Raw genomic sequence first — 17,720 nt, forward strand, 5'->3', positions numbered from 1 at the left:
TGAGGTTATTTTAATCATTTATAGATTTTTATCGATTTTCGTGTATATGCATAAAATATGATTTTCTGATTGTTCTTTTTCGTCGATTTTTTCTACGAAATTGATTATACGCACTATTATGATGTTGCTGTTTCGTATAGTTATCTGCAATTTTACTCAAATATTTGTATACAAGATCAAAAATCGTTGTTCTTTGATTCCAATGACGGCCAATTTGTTTTTTATCATTTTCTTTGTATTTTGATAAGCTGTATAATCATTTATGCAAAAATTAGTAGACACCATTTCTAGATCTACATCTATTTCGAGGTTAGAATCGTTATATCTACACATGCATATACATATAATATCAATTTACCTATTTTGCCTTTTAGATTTAGTCATGATTATTTTTTTATCGTTTTGTATTATTTCTTAAAATCATTTAGGGATATCTCGAAAAAATTACATAGAATTTAGATCTATATGTATATAAAAAGAAACAATAAATATAATTTCAAAACAAAACTAATCGAACAATAAACTAAAGAAGAGAATTTTTATATATTCAGATCGGTTTTTACATGTGTGATTTTTTATTCCCTGTGTTGAGAAGGCGTCGCTATGATACATCATTGTATCAACAAACGATAAAAAGTCACTGTGGAAAATAACTATTTATTTGAGTAACTTTTACTTGTAAGAAATATATGGAAGGTCTTGTTTAATCCTGTGTGTATTTATAGATGACAATAATCCATAAAAAGTATTCCAATAAAAGCAGTCTTACAAAGATCCTTATAAAAATAACTTGTTTAAATGAATTTAAATTTGCGTTTATTTAATTTGAGCGACATCTGTTAATATCATATGAAGATAATCCCAGTTAATGTATTGATAGTCCCTAATTGTTATTGATTGGTTAATAGCAATATGTCTAAGAAGGCAAGATTCTACATTATGATCTTGGTGTAGTTACATTATATTAAGTAGTGAAAAGCTACTAAGTGCTTTTTCCTTCCTATATGCACGCATTTTTGTGCACGCACTATTTTCATAGACATACATCACTGTACGTTCGTATAAACTTAAACACTACACAATTAGGTTATTTCACTTACCATAATATTTTTATATTTATTGAATTAAGAAATAAAAAATGTGATTGTGTCATGTATAATTCTAATAAAATTTAATTTTTGTTTTCAATGTAATAATACAATTACAGGAAACAACTAAAGTTGAAACTCATGGGTATTCAAAGTCACAAAAGCCCAGTAGTCGTAGAAAAACTGATGATGAACAGCTTGAACTTCCTCAGACTTCCTCCAGTGGTTATGTATCAAGAAGTTCCTTCAAACAAAAGAAGCCTAGTTTTTCTCAAAAAGAAATTTCGATAAATCAACAAGTATCAAACAAAATAGTCACATCAAAATCCAATAATCTAAAATCTTTGTCTACGTCAAATATAGTCAGCAATAAGACAAGAGATAGTAGTGTGAAAAAAAGTCATTTAGCTCATAATACAGATACAAAGCCTTTAAAAAAGCATCAAAGCACGTATTCTGAAAAAAGAGGTTTGAGTACTACGTATATACCAAAGTCAAATTTAAGTGGTAATAGTTCTAAGGAAAAAAAGGAAGCAGTAAAAAAAGTTACAAGTAAAACAATATCAAATAATTCTGCATCAATAAATAAAACTGATTCACAATCTAAAATACGTAGAAACTCTAGAACTTTAAGCTCAGAAGAAGTAAAAGTATTACATTCACTTATACGTAAAGACAATTCTAAACAAGAGCTGCCTAAGAAAAAAGAAATAACAACAAACGTAATATCTAAGCAAAAAAATATCGATCAAAATAAACACGATGACAATTATTATGCAGATGATTTTGAGGTATGTTATAGATTATCCAGCATATAATCTGTGATATAGAGGATAATTTATTTTTATATTTCAGGAATATGAATCAGATTTTGAAGAATGTACAGATGATGAAATATTAGAGGCCAGTGAAAGTTCAAGTGAAAATGAAATTAATTTATATCAAAGTCCAATTGAACTTTCTACTAAAGAACAAGTAATATTATCAATTTTTATATAAAATAAATATAAGACAATAATACTTATTTTATTTTCAATTACATTTTATTTCAGCAAAAAGTAATACATAATGCAAACAATCATAAAGTGGAAGAGGAAGATATGCATGATTCTGGTCATTATGAATTAGCTGAAGCAAAAAGAAGAGCAATGATAATAGAAACAATGATCACAAAAGGACAGAATATACCACTACCATTATCAGATCTCCAGCAAACAATTAACAAAGAGTATAGGTTTGTTATATTCTTAAAATTTATTACTAAAGAAAGAAGTTTCTAATCTTTTACTTTAATTTTTTTTTTAATTTTTTATTTTATTAATACATATTCATTTGAATAGTGAGGATAAATTATTTGAAAACAAGTCATTACCATTGTCAATGGATGAGGGCTTCGAAGATACTAGGTCTGGTGATTTTACAAAGTTACCATCTCTTTCACAAGTTGCATTGATTGACTTTTCTAAAACTAAAGATAATAGTAATAAAAAGGTATTGTGCCCTATTAATATATTAAATGTTTATAAAACTATATTTCATTATATTAAACTATAATTAATTATAACAGCTAACTACCACTGAAAAATTAACGAAATTGAAGAGTAGAGGAAAACAGCTACTAACTATGATAAAATTGAATACTTTAACATTTTCTTTATTGGAATGTGCACCAGTACCATATGAAGAATTTATTAGAAATTATGGGAAATTACATACTCAACAGGTATATTAATGGAAATTCATATAAAATTTATATGTCATATCAGAAATACTATGAAAATAATTTCAACATATAAATATCAATATTTTATATAGATGTATACACAAACAGGCGATGATAAATTAGAAGCTGAAACACAGACGATTGAAATATGTAATGTTAATAAATGGACACAATTTCCAATAAGTTGCAGAAATCATAGAAACGATAAAGGAGATGTAAATTTATTCATTATGGTATGAATGATAATTTGTACATAAACAGATATGATTCTAAAATATTACATAATTTATACTACATATATTAATTATAGGAACAAGCTGGTGTTGGTAGTGATGATAATCTTAATCTAGAAGAAGTTATGACAAAGCCATCGTTCGATATATTGCAATTAAATGATTTTGTACGTCGTGCTGCCACTGTTATATTATCATTATTAGAAGAAAAAAAATTTGGAGGAACTATTTTCCAAAATGATGTTCAAGAAATACCTGAAAGTGACGGTTTCGTCAAATTTGATATAAATTCAATAACCTTCCTTGCTGGTAGAGAAGTAACAATGATAAATTATTCTGAGAGCTTAAATAAAGTTTTATTGACTATTCATGCTCCCTATGAGGATGTAAGTATATATTAATAACAGCTTATATGTCAATTTTATGTAAACTCATAAAATGATTATTTTTCTTTTTTATGATTGATATATTAGGAAATTGAAACGGTACACAATCAGAAAGATATTACAGATTATTGTATTGGATGTGTATGGAATATTTGTGAACCATCTTTACCAACAAAATTATTTTATTCTACATCTCCTATTACTGCATGTTGTTTTCATCCAACCAACTACAATATTGTATTTGCTGGATTAGAGGATGGGTATTTTCATTTCCTATAGACGTTATTTGCTATATTATTATATGATTTTACATTTTACGTAAACTATACACTTTTATATTAGATCCATAAGCCTTTGGGATTTAAAAGAAAATGAAATATGGCATCACAAAGTGGCTAACAATATTAATGGTAATGATTGGATTATAAGAATGCCAACATATACAACAACAGGAAATGCAGAAGTTTCAACACATAACTCGAAGATAGTTGCAATACGTACATTGTCTAAAACAGAAAAAGTGTATACAGAAATGAGTAAAAACAAATTCATACCTATACAGGTAGTTAGATAAATTTTTTTTCAATATATTTGTAAATTTATTCAACAATTTATGTAAATTTATCATTTTAATATAACTACTATTATTTATTGTTCTATATTAATTTAACAGTTATGTAGCATAGATGAAAATGGTAATTTTATCATTTGGAGTGTATTCTATAATTTGGAATCAAATGTCAATGATTTAGGCCTTAGTCAGTGGGGTAATATAAGGCTAATTAAAAGTCAAGACATGTCTATACAATTAAATGATAATGGTACAATTATTGACATGCATATAGATAACATAGATTCTAATGGTCTTTTTGTTGCAACTGATGCTAATGAAATATTGCATAGTACTTGTCTCAATTGCAGAGTAAATCCTCCAATATATAAACGACACAAAATAGGTAAATTTAAATTGAAATTTTTAATAATAGTATACTAAAATAAATAATGCAATGAAATATTTTAGCTCCATGTGGAAATACATCATGTATTGAAATATGTCCCTTTAAAGCATCTTATTTCTTGGTAAGACTTTTAATCATATATTATAATTATAATATATAATTTTATTTCATATGTATAATATATTTTGAAATATTTATGTTTTTTTATATCAGGTTGGTTGTAATGATGGGACTATTCTTCTTTATTCGTCAAACAGAGAAAAACCTATCTTACAGTTACAACATGATAATTATAGAAATAAAATTACAGTATTAAAATGGTCAAGATCTAAGCCATCAACAGTTTATGTTTTAAATAATAAATCACAGTAAGTTTATAAAATAAGAATATATATATATATATATATATACACATATATATATATATATATATATACACATATATATATATATATATATACACATATATATATACTATCTATTTATAGAATAATTCTTAATATAACGATGATATTTCAGAATATACACATGTAATTTGGAAAACAATGAGATGCATTATGTAAGTACTTCTTCTTTAACAAAATGGGGACACATAAATTGTATGCAATTATGTTCTTGGAAAACTGAACGTGATAAAGTTACCCAATATCTGGTATGTAATAAAGCTAATATCATTACATCATATGCATCAGTAATAATTGTTACTACAAAAATTTTTCAGATACTTGCAACAAATCTTGGTACTGTGTTAGTATATAAATTAAAAAAGGAATCTTATTGTTCCGAAAAAGCTGAATTTGAAAAAGAACTACATTCGTTTTTGAACTATATTACACTTTTATAATAAATATAAGATAATAAGTAACAAATACTGCAAAGAAATGTATTGATGTATCGATCACTTGAGATATTTACGATCATTATTCAACAGTCTCCTGTTAATTATATATTCTATTAATAAGTATTTTTAAAAAAGACAATCCAAGCAAGTCATTTATTATAAGAATTATTATGGTATTCTGTTGAATCTTATCATTATTTGAATATGTTCTTAAAATATTTTAAACAAGGTTTGAGTGTATATTGCACTATAAGAAATTTTATATAAATTGTAAATAAAACAAAAATATAATATATACATGCTATTCTATCTATTTTGTTAATATAGTCATATATATCTGTGTGTATATAGTATTTATATTTATAAAGTTTAATTCCACGGAGAATAGAAAACATTGTGATATTCATTTACATTTTATAATCAATTTACAGTAAAAGGTGCAATTAAAATTAATAATCCTAATAAATTAATTTTGTCGAAACATGAATTCCAATTCTGTGCACCGTTGCAAGTTGGTTGTATCATTATTTCGTTTACAATGTCGTCGTAATTTCGAATTTGTTGTAACTTGCTAACTTCAAGTTGTAGATGTTGTGATTCTTCCTGTAAAAAAGAAAAAAAAAAAAAAAGGAAAAAGAAATTTCGGTGTAATCATTTTATATCTCAGATTTAAATAATGTAAAATCCATTTTCTCTACGTAGTACGAAGAGAAAATATATTAGCAAGCGTACGCTATTATTAATACTGGAAAGATTTTTTTGCGTGTCGTGTGTAATATCTTTAAATTTTATAAAGCACAATGTGTGATTATTGTTCTTGGATAGAACAAATTTTAGCAAGAATAAATGTCGAAACAAGATTACTCAAAGAAACTATACCACCACCATACGTTGATCCTACCGTTATAGTTCACGGTGGTGCAGGAAAAATACCAAAAAAAAAACAAAAATTGATGCTCGAAGCGGTATAATACTGTATTTTATAATTCAAATTTTTTATTTTAAAATATTATTATTCTCATAGAATAATAAGGTATTATAATCACGCAACAACGAGATATTCTTTTACAATATCTCAAATATTTCCTGAAATAGGATTGAAGGTAAAATCTATTTTTATAAATGTAGGTTAAAAATGCTGCATTGAAGGCATATAAAAATCTTATCGATGGATATACGGCTGTTGATGCAATAGAGATAGCAATTTCATGCATGGAAGACACGCTGTACTTAAATTACACAAAGGAAGCACCTATGCATACTAACGATGAAATCGTTTGGGATGCAGGTATAATGACTAACGATCTTGATGCTGGTTCTATAGGTTTCATTCAAGGCATTGAACATCCCATTAAACTAGGTTAGCGCCATAACAATACGTTTCATAATAAGAAATCTTAGAGAAAAAAAAAAAATAATAATAATAATTGTTTACATTATTTAGCAAGAGAAGTCTTAAAAAATACGGATCACGTGCTCATTGTAGAAAATGGTGCTACAAAATTGGCAAAAGAAGCTGATCTTCCTATATTAATGAGGAAATTCATGCCAACTGATACTATTCGTTTTATTGATGAAAGCGAGGAAGAATATTATGATATATCTTCTAGTTCTGATTCTACTGATGATTTCTTAATCAAGTGTGCAAATGACATTAAAAACGATTATATGAAACACAAAGAGAATGATACATCGATTATTAAAATGTACTTTCCGGAATGTAATTTTTTAGAAATGGAGGAGATAGAAATGGAAGATGAAGAATTGACAGAATTAAATATTACCATACCGTTTCACGAGGTTTGCAATAACATTTAAATCATGCATACTTTTAATATTTCGCTTTAAAATTAAATTATATCTTTCCTGTCTTATTATCTTAATTATGTATAATTATCGTATAATTTGTTTTTTTCTTTTTTTTATACAATATCGATTCGTAATTTCATCTTACGAGATTTCATTCGTAAAATGAAAAAAGAAAAAGGAAAGAGCCGCGAATTTGTCAAATTGCCCTTAATATTATAAAAGAAATTAAATGTAGATACTTTATTACAAAAAAAGGCTCGTACGGTGGGTGCGGTTGCTTACGATCGAAAGAAACGTTTATCAAGTGGAATTTCAACGATGAAAGAAACCATAAAAACGATGGGAAGTATTAGTGCGGTCGGTACCGTTATTGGCTGTGGAATTTATGCGGATGAAAACGGTTGTTGTTCTCTTTCGGGTAATGACAAAACGATATATAAATATGCACCGGCTCGGAAAATCGTTAGAAGATTTAATTCGAAGACCACGATGATGTTGGAAATAAACAACGAATTAGATAAGTTTCAGAAAGAAACAGGAGAATCAGAAATTGGAGTTATAGCTTTGAACAACAAAGGGGAACCATCAATCTCGTTTAAGACCTTACATTTTCCTTGGGCCTGTTGTCGAAATGGTTACATTTATTATGGATGTAACAAGTGTGATAAATTTCTTGAAGAAATAAGAGATTTAAATCGTCCACTCGATTGCATGTGCGAAGTATCTAGATAGATCTATCGAATTTATTTAAATAAATAATAAGACGACATTTCGCTTACTTTTCACCAATCGACTATCAAATATTTTATGGCGTTTCATTAAGAGTTGGATAAAAGAAATTGTTATTACTTACTGGAAAAATAACGTTTTGATGATCATCGTATATCCCGTACAAAGAGAAAGCACTAGTATATCCCTTGGTATTTGTTCCAAATAATTGATCCATACTAAGCAACATCGAATAAATTTCATTGTGTCTCAAATCGGTAATATTTTCATGCGCTACTACCTACAAAAGAAAGATATATATATATATATATATATATATATATATATATATATATATATATAGATACAGAAACAGATACGTGCAACAAGGCAATATTTCGTAATATACGAAATATTTGTGTTGATTGTATATTTGTTAGAAAATTAATAAAAAAATAAAATGTATATTATTATTATTATTTATATAGCTGCTAAAATCACAGTTATTTTATTTTAAGTTAAATATTGAATAATTGAATTACCGCGCCAAGCGTAGTCCATGTTAAGGAACACATTTCTTCTTCTTTTCCCCTTTCTGTTTCTTTTACACACAAAATTCTATACTTTCCGTTTGTTAAATTTGATGATTCTGTATTTGATATATTGATTTCTTTTCGTACATTTTTTAAATTAACGAAAACCACGTCGGCACGACCAGATGTTAGGCAAGACAATGTATTAATATCGTCATCAACATTTACATCTAAAGAAACATTCGAATACGTTTATTATTCTCTCTTTTTCTATCGTTGCAACAACACATCTTGTATAAAAATATAGTTGGAGTAATTATATTTTTATATTATATAAATATATTAATATATATCATATAATATAAAGCAAATAAACTGATCTTACCTGTTGTACACAAGGAATACAAATTCCGTGGAGCATCTATATTCTTAACAGATAATATTCCTGGTACACAACTGTCTCCCAAAAAATTTCCAACAGCTTTAACACTCGAACAATCCCAATTGTCTTTCGATATATTTTTCATAATTGTTACGAATGAGTTCCAACCTGTAATAATTTTTAGAATTTATCTTCGAAATGTTAAAAAATTTGTTAAGATATAGTAATACATTTCTATAAAATGTAAAATTCACTTCACCTATACTTTCATATCCCGTAAAACAGGCTTTAGCTCCTTTCAAATCCTTAAAACTTTTGAATACGGAATTACTTTTAACGATTGCGACGATTCTGTTGAAATCGTTTTTTTTATTGGATGTTACTTGCAATATAGGTTTCAATCCCTTTCTGAAACAATGATCTAAGCACTACGAGGATATTTTTTTCATATAATATTCACGTATTTAAATATCTCTCACTTGCTAACTTCGAGACGTTCCTCGGGTCTGCTCACAAATATATCAGCACGTTGATCTCTTATTGCTTCGAGACAAGAAATTCTGTTAGGTTCTTGAATGCACGATATAACAGGTTCGATACCGTATACGAAGGACGCTTCTCTTAGCCATCGACACTTCTGATCTTCTATATCTGAGGAAACGCACCAACGTACACGTCTGGAAGGTTGACATGTCGCACGATCGTTGGCACTCAAGAAACCAGGATCTTCGATAAGGAACAACAACAATAGATTTGTTATATCGATAGAAAATTATGTTAACGATCTTTTTTTCGTCCTTCTTTTAACACACGCCTAATATATCATATTTTCAATATATACATTTTGTAATCTATTTTTTATATACATTACATCGTCGCAAATAATCTGTCGGTGATTCCAAAGATTCCGTTTTAACAAACGTCGAATGATAAGGCGCTAAAAGATCTTGAAGAGTATTCTTCCATACATTCTTCGAATTGATTGTTAAATCGATCATATCAACGGCCATCTCTGCTACTTTACTGGAATGAAATAATTAAACCGAATTAGTGCGATCATTAAAATATACAATTTATAAAATATAGATAAACTTAAATAAATACTTTCTAGCGACGATAACTGGCCAAGGTTGTCTCAGCCAAATACATGGATTGTCAGTTTTTGCTGATCTCGTCATACCATCGGGACAGAGATATGCATAATCTTCCTTGTTAGCTTCGACATTCTTTGTATGAATGTTAGAAAATGCATGAATGTTAATCGTGATATTAAGATAGATATATATGTATCCTACAATAATATCAATTTGTACAATTAATCGTCGTATCATTTTACCTTGAAATATTGAAGAACATCGTCTAATCTAACCCATGCAATGTCACCAACATTATCAGTTAAACATAATATAGCACCCTCTCGTCCATAATACTTGTCACCGGTATAACAACTAGCTGAATTGTCGCAAAGTGAACAAAGATTTTTGTACTTTGATTCTACAAAGAAAAAAGAACAAATACATATGTTATGCGTTAATTTCGAGGTACATACTTAGGTGTTAATCTATCAAAATAAATTCTTTAATTTATGCGGCAACGAAATTACGTACTTAGTTTTGTGTCGAACGTTGCGTCAGCGATCCATGGACCAGCGATGCAAGCCGCTTCGAAATAATCAGACAATCGTGCTACTCTATTTTCTAACAATGTTTTTTCTGGATCGCATTCTCTAGGTATAATCCAATTTTCGAAATACTACGAGCAAAGATTATCTTATTTCATTTGTTACGCTTTTTGTCATTTTATTTATAATCGAAGATTCGTGTTGGTATTTTTCTTTTCTTTTTTTTTTTGTTCCCATCCTCCAATCGCTAACCGTAATTTCTAATTGCCAATTGAGAACTTATAAAAAAGTCAAGTAAAAAAAAACGCTTACTCGATATAAAGTTTTTCTAAGAATTTCTCAGGTGAATACATTCTATCGATATGCTTTACATTGATTTTTCCTTGTTTAATTGTAAAAACGTTACTGTACGTAATCGCATTTAAATTATTCATGCTCTTTTTTTCACGATGTTTGAACGAACTCGTAGAAGAAAAAAAGACAAAGAAAATTGACAAAACTAACACAATTTAAAACACGATCCAATGTTATACTAGGTGTCCCGGAATAAGAAGGAAATATTTAACTTCGTTTTTAAATCGCTATAATTTTTTTCTCGAACGAACGTATGGTATCACTTAATTTTACTTCAATTTCTAATTAATTTCTTTTATTATTTCAATGTTCTGAAATTCTTCCCCTTTAAATATTTCCTATCTTATTCTCGGAATAAATCCTATAAAATCGTAAATACCATACTGACCATCGAAAGAGCTTTGGTATAAGTATCAGTAGTTTCAAATCCAGGGTGACAAAATCTTTTCTCTTTGGCATCCCACATGTTATTAATATTTCGTCGTACTAAAGCTACCATTTCGAATTGTTGTTTAGCTGAAAAAAGGGAAAAATTGTTAAGTTGCACAATCGAATCAAATGTCGATAGCTATGTCCTCCGTTTAATTTACCCTCAGAGAAGAGTCTTAATTCGTGGGTGACTAGAAAACTATACTTGTTATACATTGACGCTGCTAAAAGATCTTCCGCTTGCAACAACGTTATATCGGCATCGCCAGTCGTTAATTTTCGTAAACAATCAAACCTGTCGATTTACATTGTCAAATATCTGATATAACGTAATAATAAATAATTAAATAAGATGATATCAAAATTACCTGTTTTTCGCAATGACACATTGAAATGGGAAAATTTTCAGATTCGGACAGATTTTGTTAATCGTTTTGTTGGTATTGACACTTTCAACGACGCATATTTTCACTAAAAGAGAATAAAAATTGAATAAAAAATAAATTGAAATAGATAATAAACTATGGAGTAAGAAAGATAACACGATCTATATATACGTTCGTACTTTTTGGAACGATCTTCATTGAGTCAATATTTTTCAAAGCTTTTTAAGATGTACTTTAGATAAATGTGATCAATATTTATTATAAAATATCGTTAAGTAATATAATATTGAATATAAACCCGACATTTAATTATTTATACTGATGAAAATATTCATGTATATCTAATAATCATTTTTTATTTTATAATATCATTATCATTAATTAATAAAAATACTGACTTTGAATGTCTCCTAATAAAGAGATCGTTATTAAGAGACATCTAAAATTGAATGTCACATAATAAAAAATAAAAATGTTATCAACGCCAATATCGATACTTACGTTTTTCAGCATAAACGACATCACATTCATTTAATATAAAAATCACGGCGTAGAATAAAATATGGTAAAAAATAGACCGGACATTCATTATTGCAGACTCACGTTCACCTGCGTGTGATATCAGCTCTCCTCAGAAATAAGGTAATTTTTCTTTACTTTCACTTTTTACTTTCGCGTCGACTTAAATAGAAACATCGGAAGGATGATTCGAGAGCAACGGACATTTAGTCACTGATATATCTGCGATGAGTAAATATCGTCAGAGAGAATAAACGGGAAAATACGTTGCCGTAACGTTACCGAGAGATCGCGATGGGCGATTTTCATTTATCACTTTTAATTCGCGATAGAACGAGCTCTTCTTTGTACTTTCGAAAAACATTACGAGCGACTACTATTTGAAACGTATCAATTTCACGCTCGACGAAACTAAACGCATACGTAAATAAGTAAGTAAGTAAATATGTGATACGTCATATATGTAGTTGTCTCCGTTCCGTCAACTTCTGTCTTCGAAGAAGATCAGCCAAGGACATTGAACGAGGAAAGGATTAACATATATCTCTCTTTCAATCTTGAAAAGCTGATATATAGTAGCTGATCTCCCGAACGTTTCGTACCGAATTAAAACGAGACCACATAAGATCTCCGCTTCGTCCGAAACTGTTGCCACTTCGGGAACTGGAATTATTATTATTAAGCTTATGGTTGCCGCGAAGAGAAAAGAGTGGGGGAGGATATTAGCCAGTTATTCAACTCTCCTCGTCGCAATACATTCGCATTAAATTTCTGATTACGTTATTTTGTCTAATACACACACACATATATGCAGAATATATGTAAAAACAATATATGTAAATATTTGTTTATATTATATTGTTTTTATCATACATGTTTTCATACATACATATATGCATCTATGTATCTTGTATATAGTTGAAATATTTTATATATTTTAATCTAATCATATTATTATCGCTTTGTCATTTTTCTCGATAAATTGGTAATTCGATAAATTCAATATCATTTCCGCCTTTTACTACTGTATAAAATAAAAGAACAGTAGTTGCGTGATTAACAAGCTCTGTATGTAACATTGAAACGATGACGCGATCGCTAGCGCGGATTATTAATTAAACATAATTGTTTGACAGAAATGAATTTCAGAATTGTTTACAGACTCTTTAATAAAGATGTTCCTTTTTTATTTTAATATTTATATTTCTCAATTACTTTTTTACGAAACAATTATCATATAGCAATAAAGATAATACACACAGTTTCGTATACCATTCAATTGAGAAATGTTTGTCTACGTTATGTCGCGAAGATAAGTTAGATACATTATCATTGTCAAGATAATTTGCATTATATCCCAATGTGTTTTGTCTAACAATATACGATTCTTATAAACGGTAAGTTTAGTGCTGCCACGTTGTGCATGAATTCTAATAAAATTAATCAGAGCATTTCGATCTTCTCATCTACTTCAAGTCCAAAATAGTAGCGATGCGTTATCATTCACTTGGAATGATACATTGATATATCAAAAAAAAAAAAAAATCAATAAAATAAGAAAAAAGAAACATAAAGGTTATATAAAAACTGTGAGAAAAGTTCAATACCGTGACTTAATTCTGCAAACTGTACGAGGTAAATAATTATTTAATTATTCTAAGAAATATACTGTGCGTGCACGCGCGCGCGCGTTTATACATGCAGGATGTGACCGTGTCTATTTTGTATCTATGATAAAAAATGATTCAATGTTATTATAGATCTTATAAATGCGATTAGAAATAATTACATATTATATTATTATATTTGAACATTTTTTTTTTATCCATAACCGGCTAGTACAATACTATGTATTGTAGAATATTTTTTCAAAATATAATTATTGCGTTTGTTTCGCGGAAAGAGAAAGTTGTCGACCCTTGACATCACATCATTTTGTTTTTCTTTATATAATACATTAAAACGAGTAAAAGAAAGCTAAATATCTTATCAGAGTGGAAATTGATAACAACGTTTGATAAAATGATCAATTTACCGTGAACAAAAGAAGCAATTGCTCATAGAGTTGATCTTCTCTTTGTTGAAAATAAATCGTCGAATTGTACAGCGTTCTAAATTATTAAAGTTATTATAAATATCTATTTTTATATTTCAACAAACATGAGTAACCGTAAACAGCGCTCCATAGTGACGGTCCATTGAACTAGAAGAAGTTATTTCATTCTGATGGGGAAACTGTGATTTATATATATATATATATTTTTTTTTTTCTTTTTATTATTTTTAAATTATTACTTTATGACTTCATTACCACGTACGTTTTAATTATGAATTGTGATTTTTATGATAAATTTAAAGATATATTTTAGTGAGAAGTGTTAGATATGTAATAAATACGTCGTTGATTTATGAAGTGCATTCTAACCAACAATGTTACGAGGACGTGTAGATACTTATTATAAAATACGTTCGAATATTCATAAATGATGATTATTATATTTTAATTGAGTGATATATATATATATATATATTCGTATTTACTGCTCACTCCAAATTGTTTATCCGTTTCTTTATGTTAGGTAATCATATGTTTGACCAATTCTATCATAAAATACTTTTGAGAATAATCGAATTGTCGTAAATTAAAATTATTATTAGAATTGTAACACTGCATTAATATTATAAATATGAAATATATTCCTTTCTCTAAAGACGAATGTAACTGATATAAAAAGAAGTAGAAAGATAAATAATTAATGAACTTTACCATGATAGAAACTACACGTGTTATCGACACATAATAGTTCCAAAACACGCCGTAATTTACATCGTCGTAGTAAAGTTTAACAATAAACACGATAAGATATAAATTAAAATATAGTAACGATAATTAAATACAATTCGTTTTTTTTCGATTAAAATCATATAACAGATTAAAATTCGTATAATTTTATTATTTATTATTTATTTATATCATATATGCATATATATATATATGTGTGTGTGTGTCAAATTTATTTATTGTAACTTTTAATATTTTTAATTTATTTAAATAAATAAAGTGGATCTCTGTAGGGAAAAGATTGAAACGATGAAGATAAATTACGTTCAGTTACCTGTAAAACTACATTACTTCTTCTTCATGGGAGGTAAGTGAGAAATATTATGTGTCAATGAGACATTTATTCGTAAAAAAGAAAAAAAAAAAGAACATAGTTAAATCTAATATACAGTATTTAATTCGACCAATCGAACTTTGTAATATTTTATTTTAGCTATGGGTCCTATACTTCCTTTTTTACCGGTATATGGTAAACAACTTGGCGTTTCACCTGTAGTTATGGGTAGTGTTACCGCGGTACTTCCAATTTTATTTCTCATTGCTAAACCAGTATTTGGATTCTTAGTGGATCATTTTTATACCTGGAGGAAATCGATTTTTGTTGCTTTATTAACGATAACAAGTGGTTGTTATATATGTATATATTTTGTACCGGCAATACCGAATCAAATTTCAACCGATTACAATGATATTTCGTGTTCGTCGTTATATGACTGCGAGTTTCATGTGAGTAATATAGTATATTTCCTACGGTTTTTAGAAATAACGTTATTGATTTATCTTTGTTTAAATCTTTTTTCGTTAGGATGCAGCAACTTCGAATTGCGTAAAGAAGGAAAATGCAATGTGTCGTTGGATATGCGATAATGGAAATAATTCGTCTTTCGTAGAAATGAATACAGAAGGATCATCGAACGCGTTTTGTTTGATCGATGTAACACAAGTCTCTAATTGTTCAATAAATAATAATAATAATAATAATAATAATAATAATAATAATAATTGTACGAGAACAAGTCTGATTTTAGAAGATAATTATAATTTATATATATCTATGACATTTTGGAGTTTTGTACTTTTAATGTCGCTTGGTAATATAGGTTTCAACATATCGAATTGTATCAGCGATGCAATTTGTTTCGATGTATTAGGTACATATATGTTAAAATAACGTAAAAATTTTTTATTTCTATTATAATTGTGTTATTATCAGATAAAAGATAAAAGTGGATTAAAAATAGGATAATTAATTAAAATGACGATTATTATTTTGCGTACACATTGTTTATATTTTTAGGAGAAGGTGGTCAAATGGGATATGGCAGACAACGTGTTTGGGGTACTGTAGGTTTTGGTATTTCTGCCTTTTTAGCTGGTTATGCCGTAGATTTATGGTCTCAGGGGAAAACTATAAAGACGTATACACCGTCTTTTATACTTGTTTTTATTTTTACCTCTATCGACTTGCTATGTTGTACGAAATTAAAGGTGACTTAATTATACATATTCTATAAGATCACCTTTACACTCTAACGACGTCGATTAAATTTTACCAATATATTTAAATATATCAAATATATATATATATATTTTTTTTTTGCAGTTACCTATTATGTCAGGATCTACGAGCATCATGAAAGACGTTTACAATCTATTGAAGTTGAAACCAATATTCATATTTTTATGCTTTGCCACACTCGCCGGTATTCTTGACAGCTTCATGATATACTTTTTATTTTGGTAATAAAAAGAAAGAAAAAAGAAAAAGAAAAAAAGAAAAGAAAAGAAAAAAGAAATTATTATATTGTATAAGATAGATGGAAATATATATGTAAAACAAATAGATTTTTCTAATAGGTACTTAGAGGATCTTTCAAAGGCTACAGGTTATATGGACAAAATTAAATTAATAGAAGGACTGATAGTAGCGGCTCAAACGTTAGGAGGCGAAGTAATATTCTTTTCGTTATCTGGTAATTTATTATTATTATTTTTTCTTTTAGAAATAAAGGACAATAATTATTCAACGTAAAATAACGTACATCAACCGACTCTCGTAACTTATAGGGAAAATATTGAAAAAAATTGGATATGGATACAGTTTTGCGTTTTGTTTATTATGTTATTCTATACGACTCGCATTGATATCTTTGGCATCAACACCTTGGTGGGTCGTACTTATCGAATTCTTTATGCAAGGCCCAACCTATGCACTTTGTTATACAACTATAGTTGCATATGCAAGCGCAGTGTCCCCTCCAGGAACATCGGCTACTGTTCAAGGAATTGTCGCTGGAATGGACGATGGTTTAGGTATTTCCTTTGAAGTAATTTTCGATCTCTCGCCAATCCAATTCGACTACATGCCAAATTTTTTTTAACAGGTTACGCAATTGGTAGTTTATTTGGTGGAATTTTATACAAAGAAATGGGAGGTGTTATTACTTTGCAAATTTTTGCTACAATAGCCATATTGTCTTCGTTAATTTACGTATTTTTACATATTATTTATTTAAAACACAAGACACCAGGTAAAAAATGAAAAAATATAAATGAAACATCCTTAATAAGATATATGTGTGTGTGTGTGTGTGTGTATATATATATATATATATATGATATAACCAAAATTTTTACTATCGTAGATACTCGAGGACAGGGTGAATGGAAGTCACCAGAGGAAGCAAATATGGAATGTACTGTTGCTGAAAAATAACAATATCGTAAACAAAACAAATATATATCTAGATATTTGTTAAATATATTTATGAAAAATATATACATATGTATGTATGCATATATTCAAATTCTTGTTCGTAATAACAAGAATATAACAAGAGTATATTATTTTTTTAAACATTTGTTAATAAGATAACGTACATATATAGAAAATAAAATAAGATTAAC

At 28.1% G+C, this 17,720-nt stretch overlaps 4 protein-coding genes across 12 annotated transcripts; 3 read left to right on the plus strand and 1 right to left on the minus strand.

Annotated features, from left to right (window-relative positions):
- The first annotated feature begins 732 nt into the window (after positions 1–732).
- Positions 733–5,534, plus strand: LOC122636072 (cytoplasmic dynein 2 intermediate chain 1). Of its 3 annotated transcripts, XM_043826934.1 has the most exons (15): positions 733–924; positions 1,208–1,879; positions 1,944–2,063; positions 2,141–2,322; positions 2,429–2,579; positions 2,656–2,811; positions 2,904–3,044; positions 3,122–3,430; positions 3,518–3,690; positions 3,773–3,992; positions 4,104–4,386; positions 4,452–4,510; positions 4,603–4,757; positions 4,909–5,041; positions 5,111–5,534. In XM_043826934.1, the coding sequence occupies exons 1-15, from the start codon at positions 913–915 to the stop codon at positions 5,231–5,233; spliced, it is 2,889 nt and encodes a 962-aa protein (XP_043682869.1). In that variant the 5' UTR covers positions 733–912; the 3' UTR covers positions 5,234–5,534. The 3 variants fall into 3 exon arrangements, with proteins under 3 accessions (XP_043682869.1, XP_043682868.1, XP_043682870.1); XM_043826933.1 differs by having other exon boundaries at positions 4,909–5,534; XM_043826935.1 differs by lacking the exon at positions 5,111–5,534 and having other exon boundaries at positions 4,603–4,788; positions 4,865–5,043.
- Positions 5,295–12,643, minus strand: LOC122636074 (transferrin). The gene is made up of 15 exons (XM_043826939.1): positions 12,254–12,643; positions 11,954–12,193; positions 11,435–11,537; positions 11,228–11,361; positions 11,026–11,153; positions 10,270–10,414; positions 9,999–10,156; positions 9,767–9,888; positions 9,534–9,685; positions 9,142–9,388; positions 8,922–9,070; positions 8,666–8,830; positions 8,290–8,510; positions 7,893–8,048; positions 5,295–5,833 (listed from the first exon to the last, which is right to left on the minus strand). The coding sequence occupies exons 2-15, from the start codon at positions 12,039–12,041 to the stop codon at positions 5,651–5,653; spliced, it is 2,151 nt and encodes a 716-aa protein (XP_043682874.1). The 5' UTR covers positions 12,042–12,193; positions 12,254–12,643; the 3' UTR covers positions 5,295–5,650.
- Positions 5,869–8,022, plus strand: LOC122636079 (isoaspartyl peptidase/L-asparaginase-like). Its single transcript, XM_043826954.1, has 4 exons — positions 5,869–6,195; positions 6,359–6,590; positions 6,675–7,030; positions 7,295–8,022. Exons 1-4 carry the CDS (start codon positions 6,031–6,033, stop codon positions 7,769–7,771), a joined length of 1,230 nt encoding a protein of 409 aa, XP_043682889.1. The 5' UTR covers positions 5,869–6,030; the 3' UTR covers positions 7,772–8,022.
- A 735-nt stretch (positions 12,644–13,378) lies between the features above and the next one.
- LOC122636077 (major facilitator superfamily domain-containing protein 6) lies at positions 13,379–17,582 on the plus strand. Of its 7 annotated transcripts, none has more exons than XM_043826950.1 (10): positions 13,379–13,606; positions 15,034–15,120; positions 15,247–15,539; positions 15,619–15,964; positions 16,111–16,301; positions 16,417–16,553; positions 16,671–16,786; positions 16,881–17,126; positions 17,198–17,344; positions 17,459–17,582. In XM_043826950.1, the coding sequence occupies exons 2-10, from the start codon at positions 15,063–15,065 to the stop codon at positions 17,527–17,529; spliced, it is 1,605 nt and encodes a 534-aa protein (XP_043682885.1). In that variant the 5' UTR covers positions 13,379–13,606; positions 15,034–15,062; the 3' UTR covers positions 17,530–17,582. The 7 variants fall into 7 exon arrangements, with proteins under 7 accessions (XP_043682885.1, XP_043682884.1, XP_043682887.1 ...); XM_043826949.1 differs by having other exon boundaries at positions 15,037–15,120; XM_043826952.1 differs by having other exon boundaries at positions 15,047–15,120.
- The last annotated feature ends 138 nt before the right edge of the window (positions 17,583–17,720 follow it).

The sequence above is a fragment of the Vespula pensylvanica genome, chromosome 20 (genome assembly GCF_014466175.1).
Source record: "Vespula pensylvanica isolate Volc-1 chromosome 20, ASM1446617v1, whole genome shotgun sequence".
Taxonomy (NCBI): domain Eukaryota; kingdom Metazoa; phylum Arthropoda; class Insecta; order Hymenoptera; family Vespidae; genus Vespula; species Vespula pensylvanica.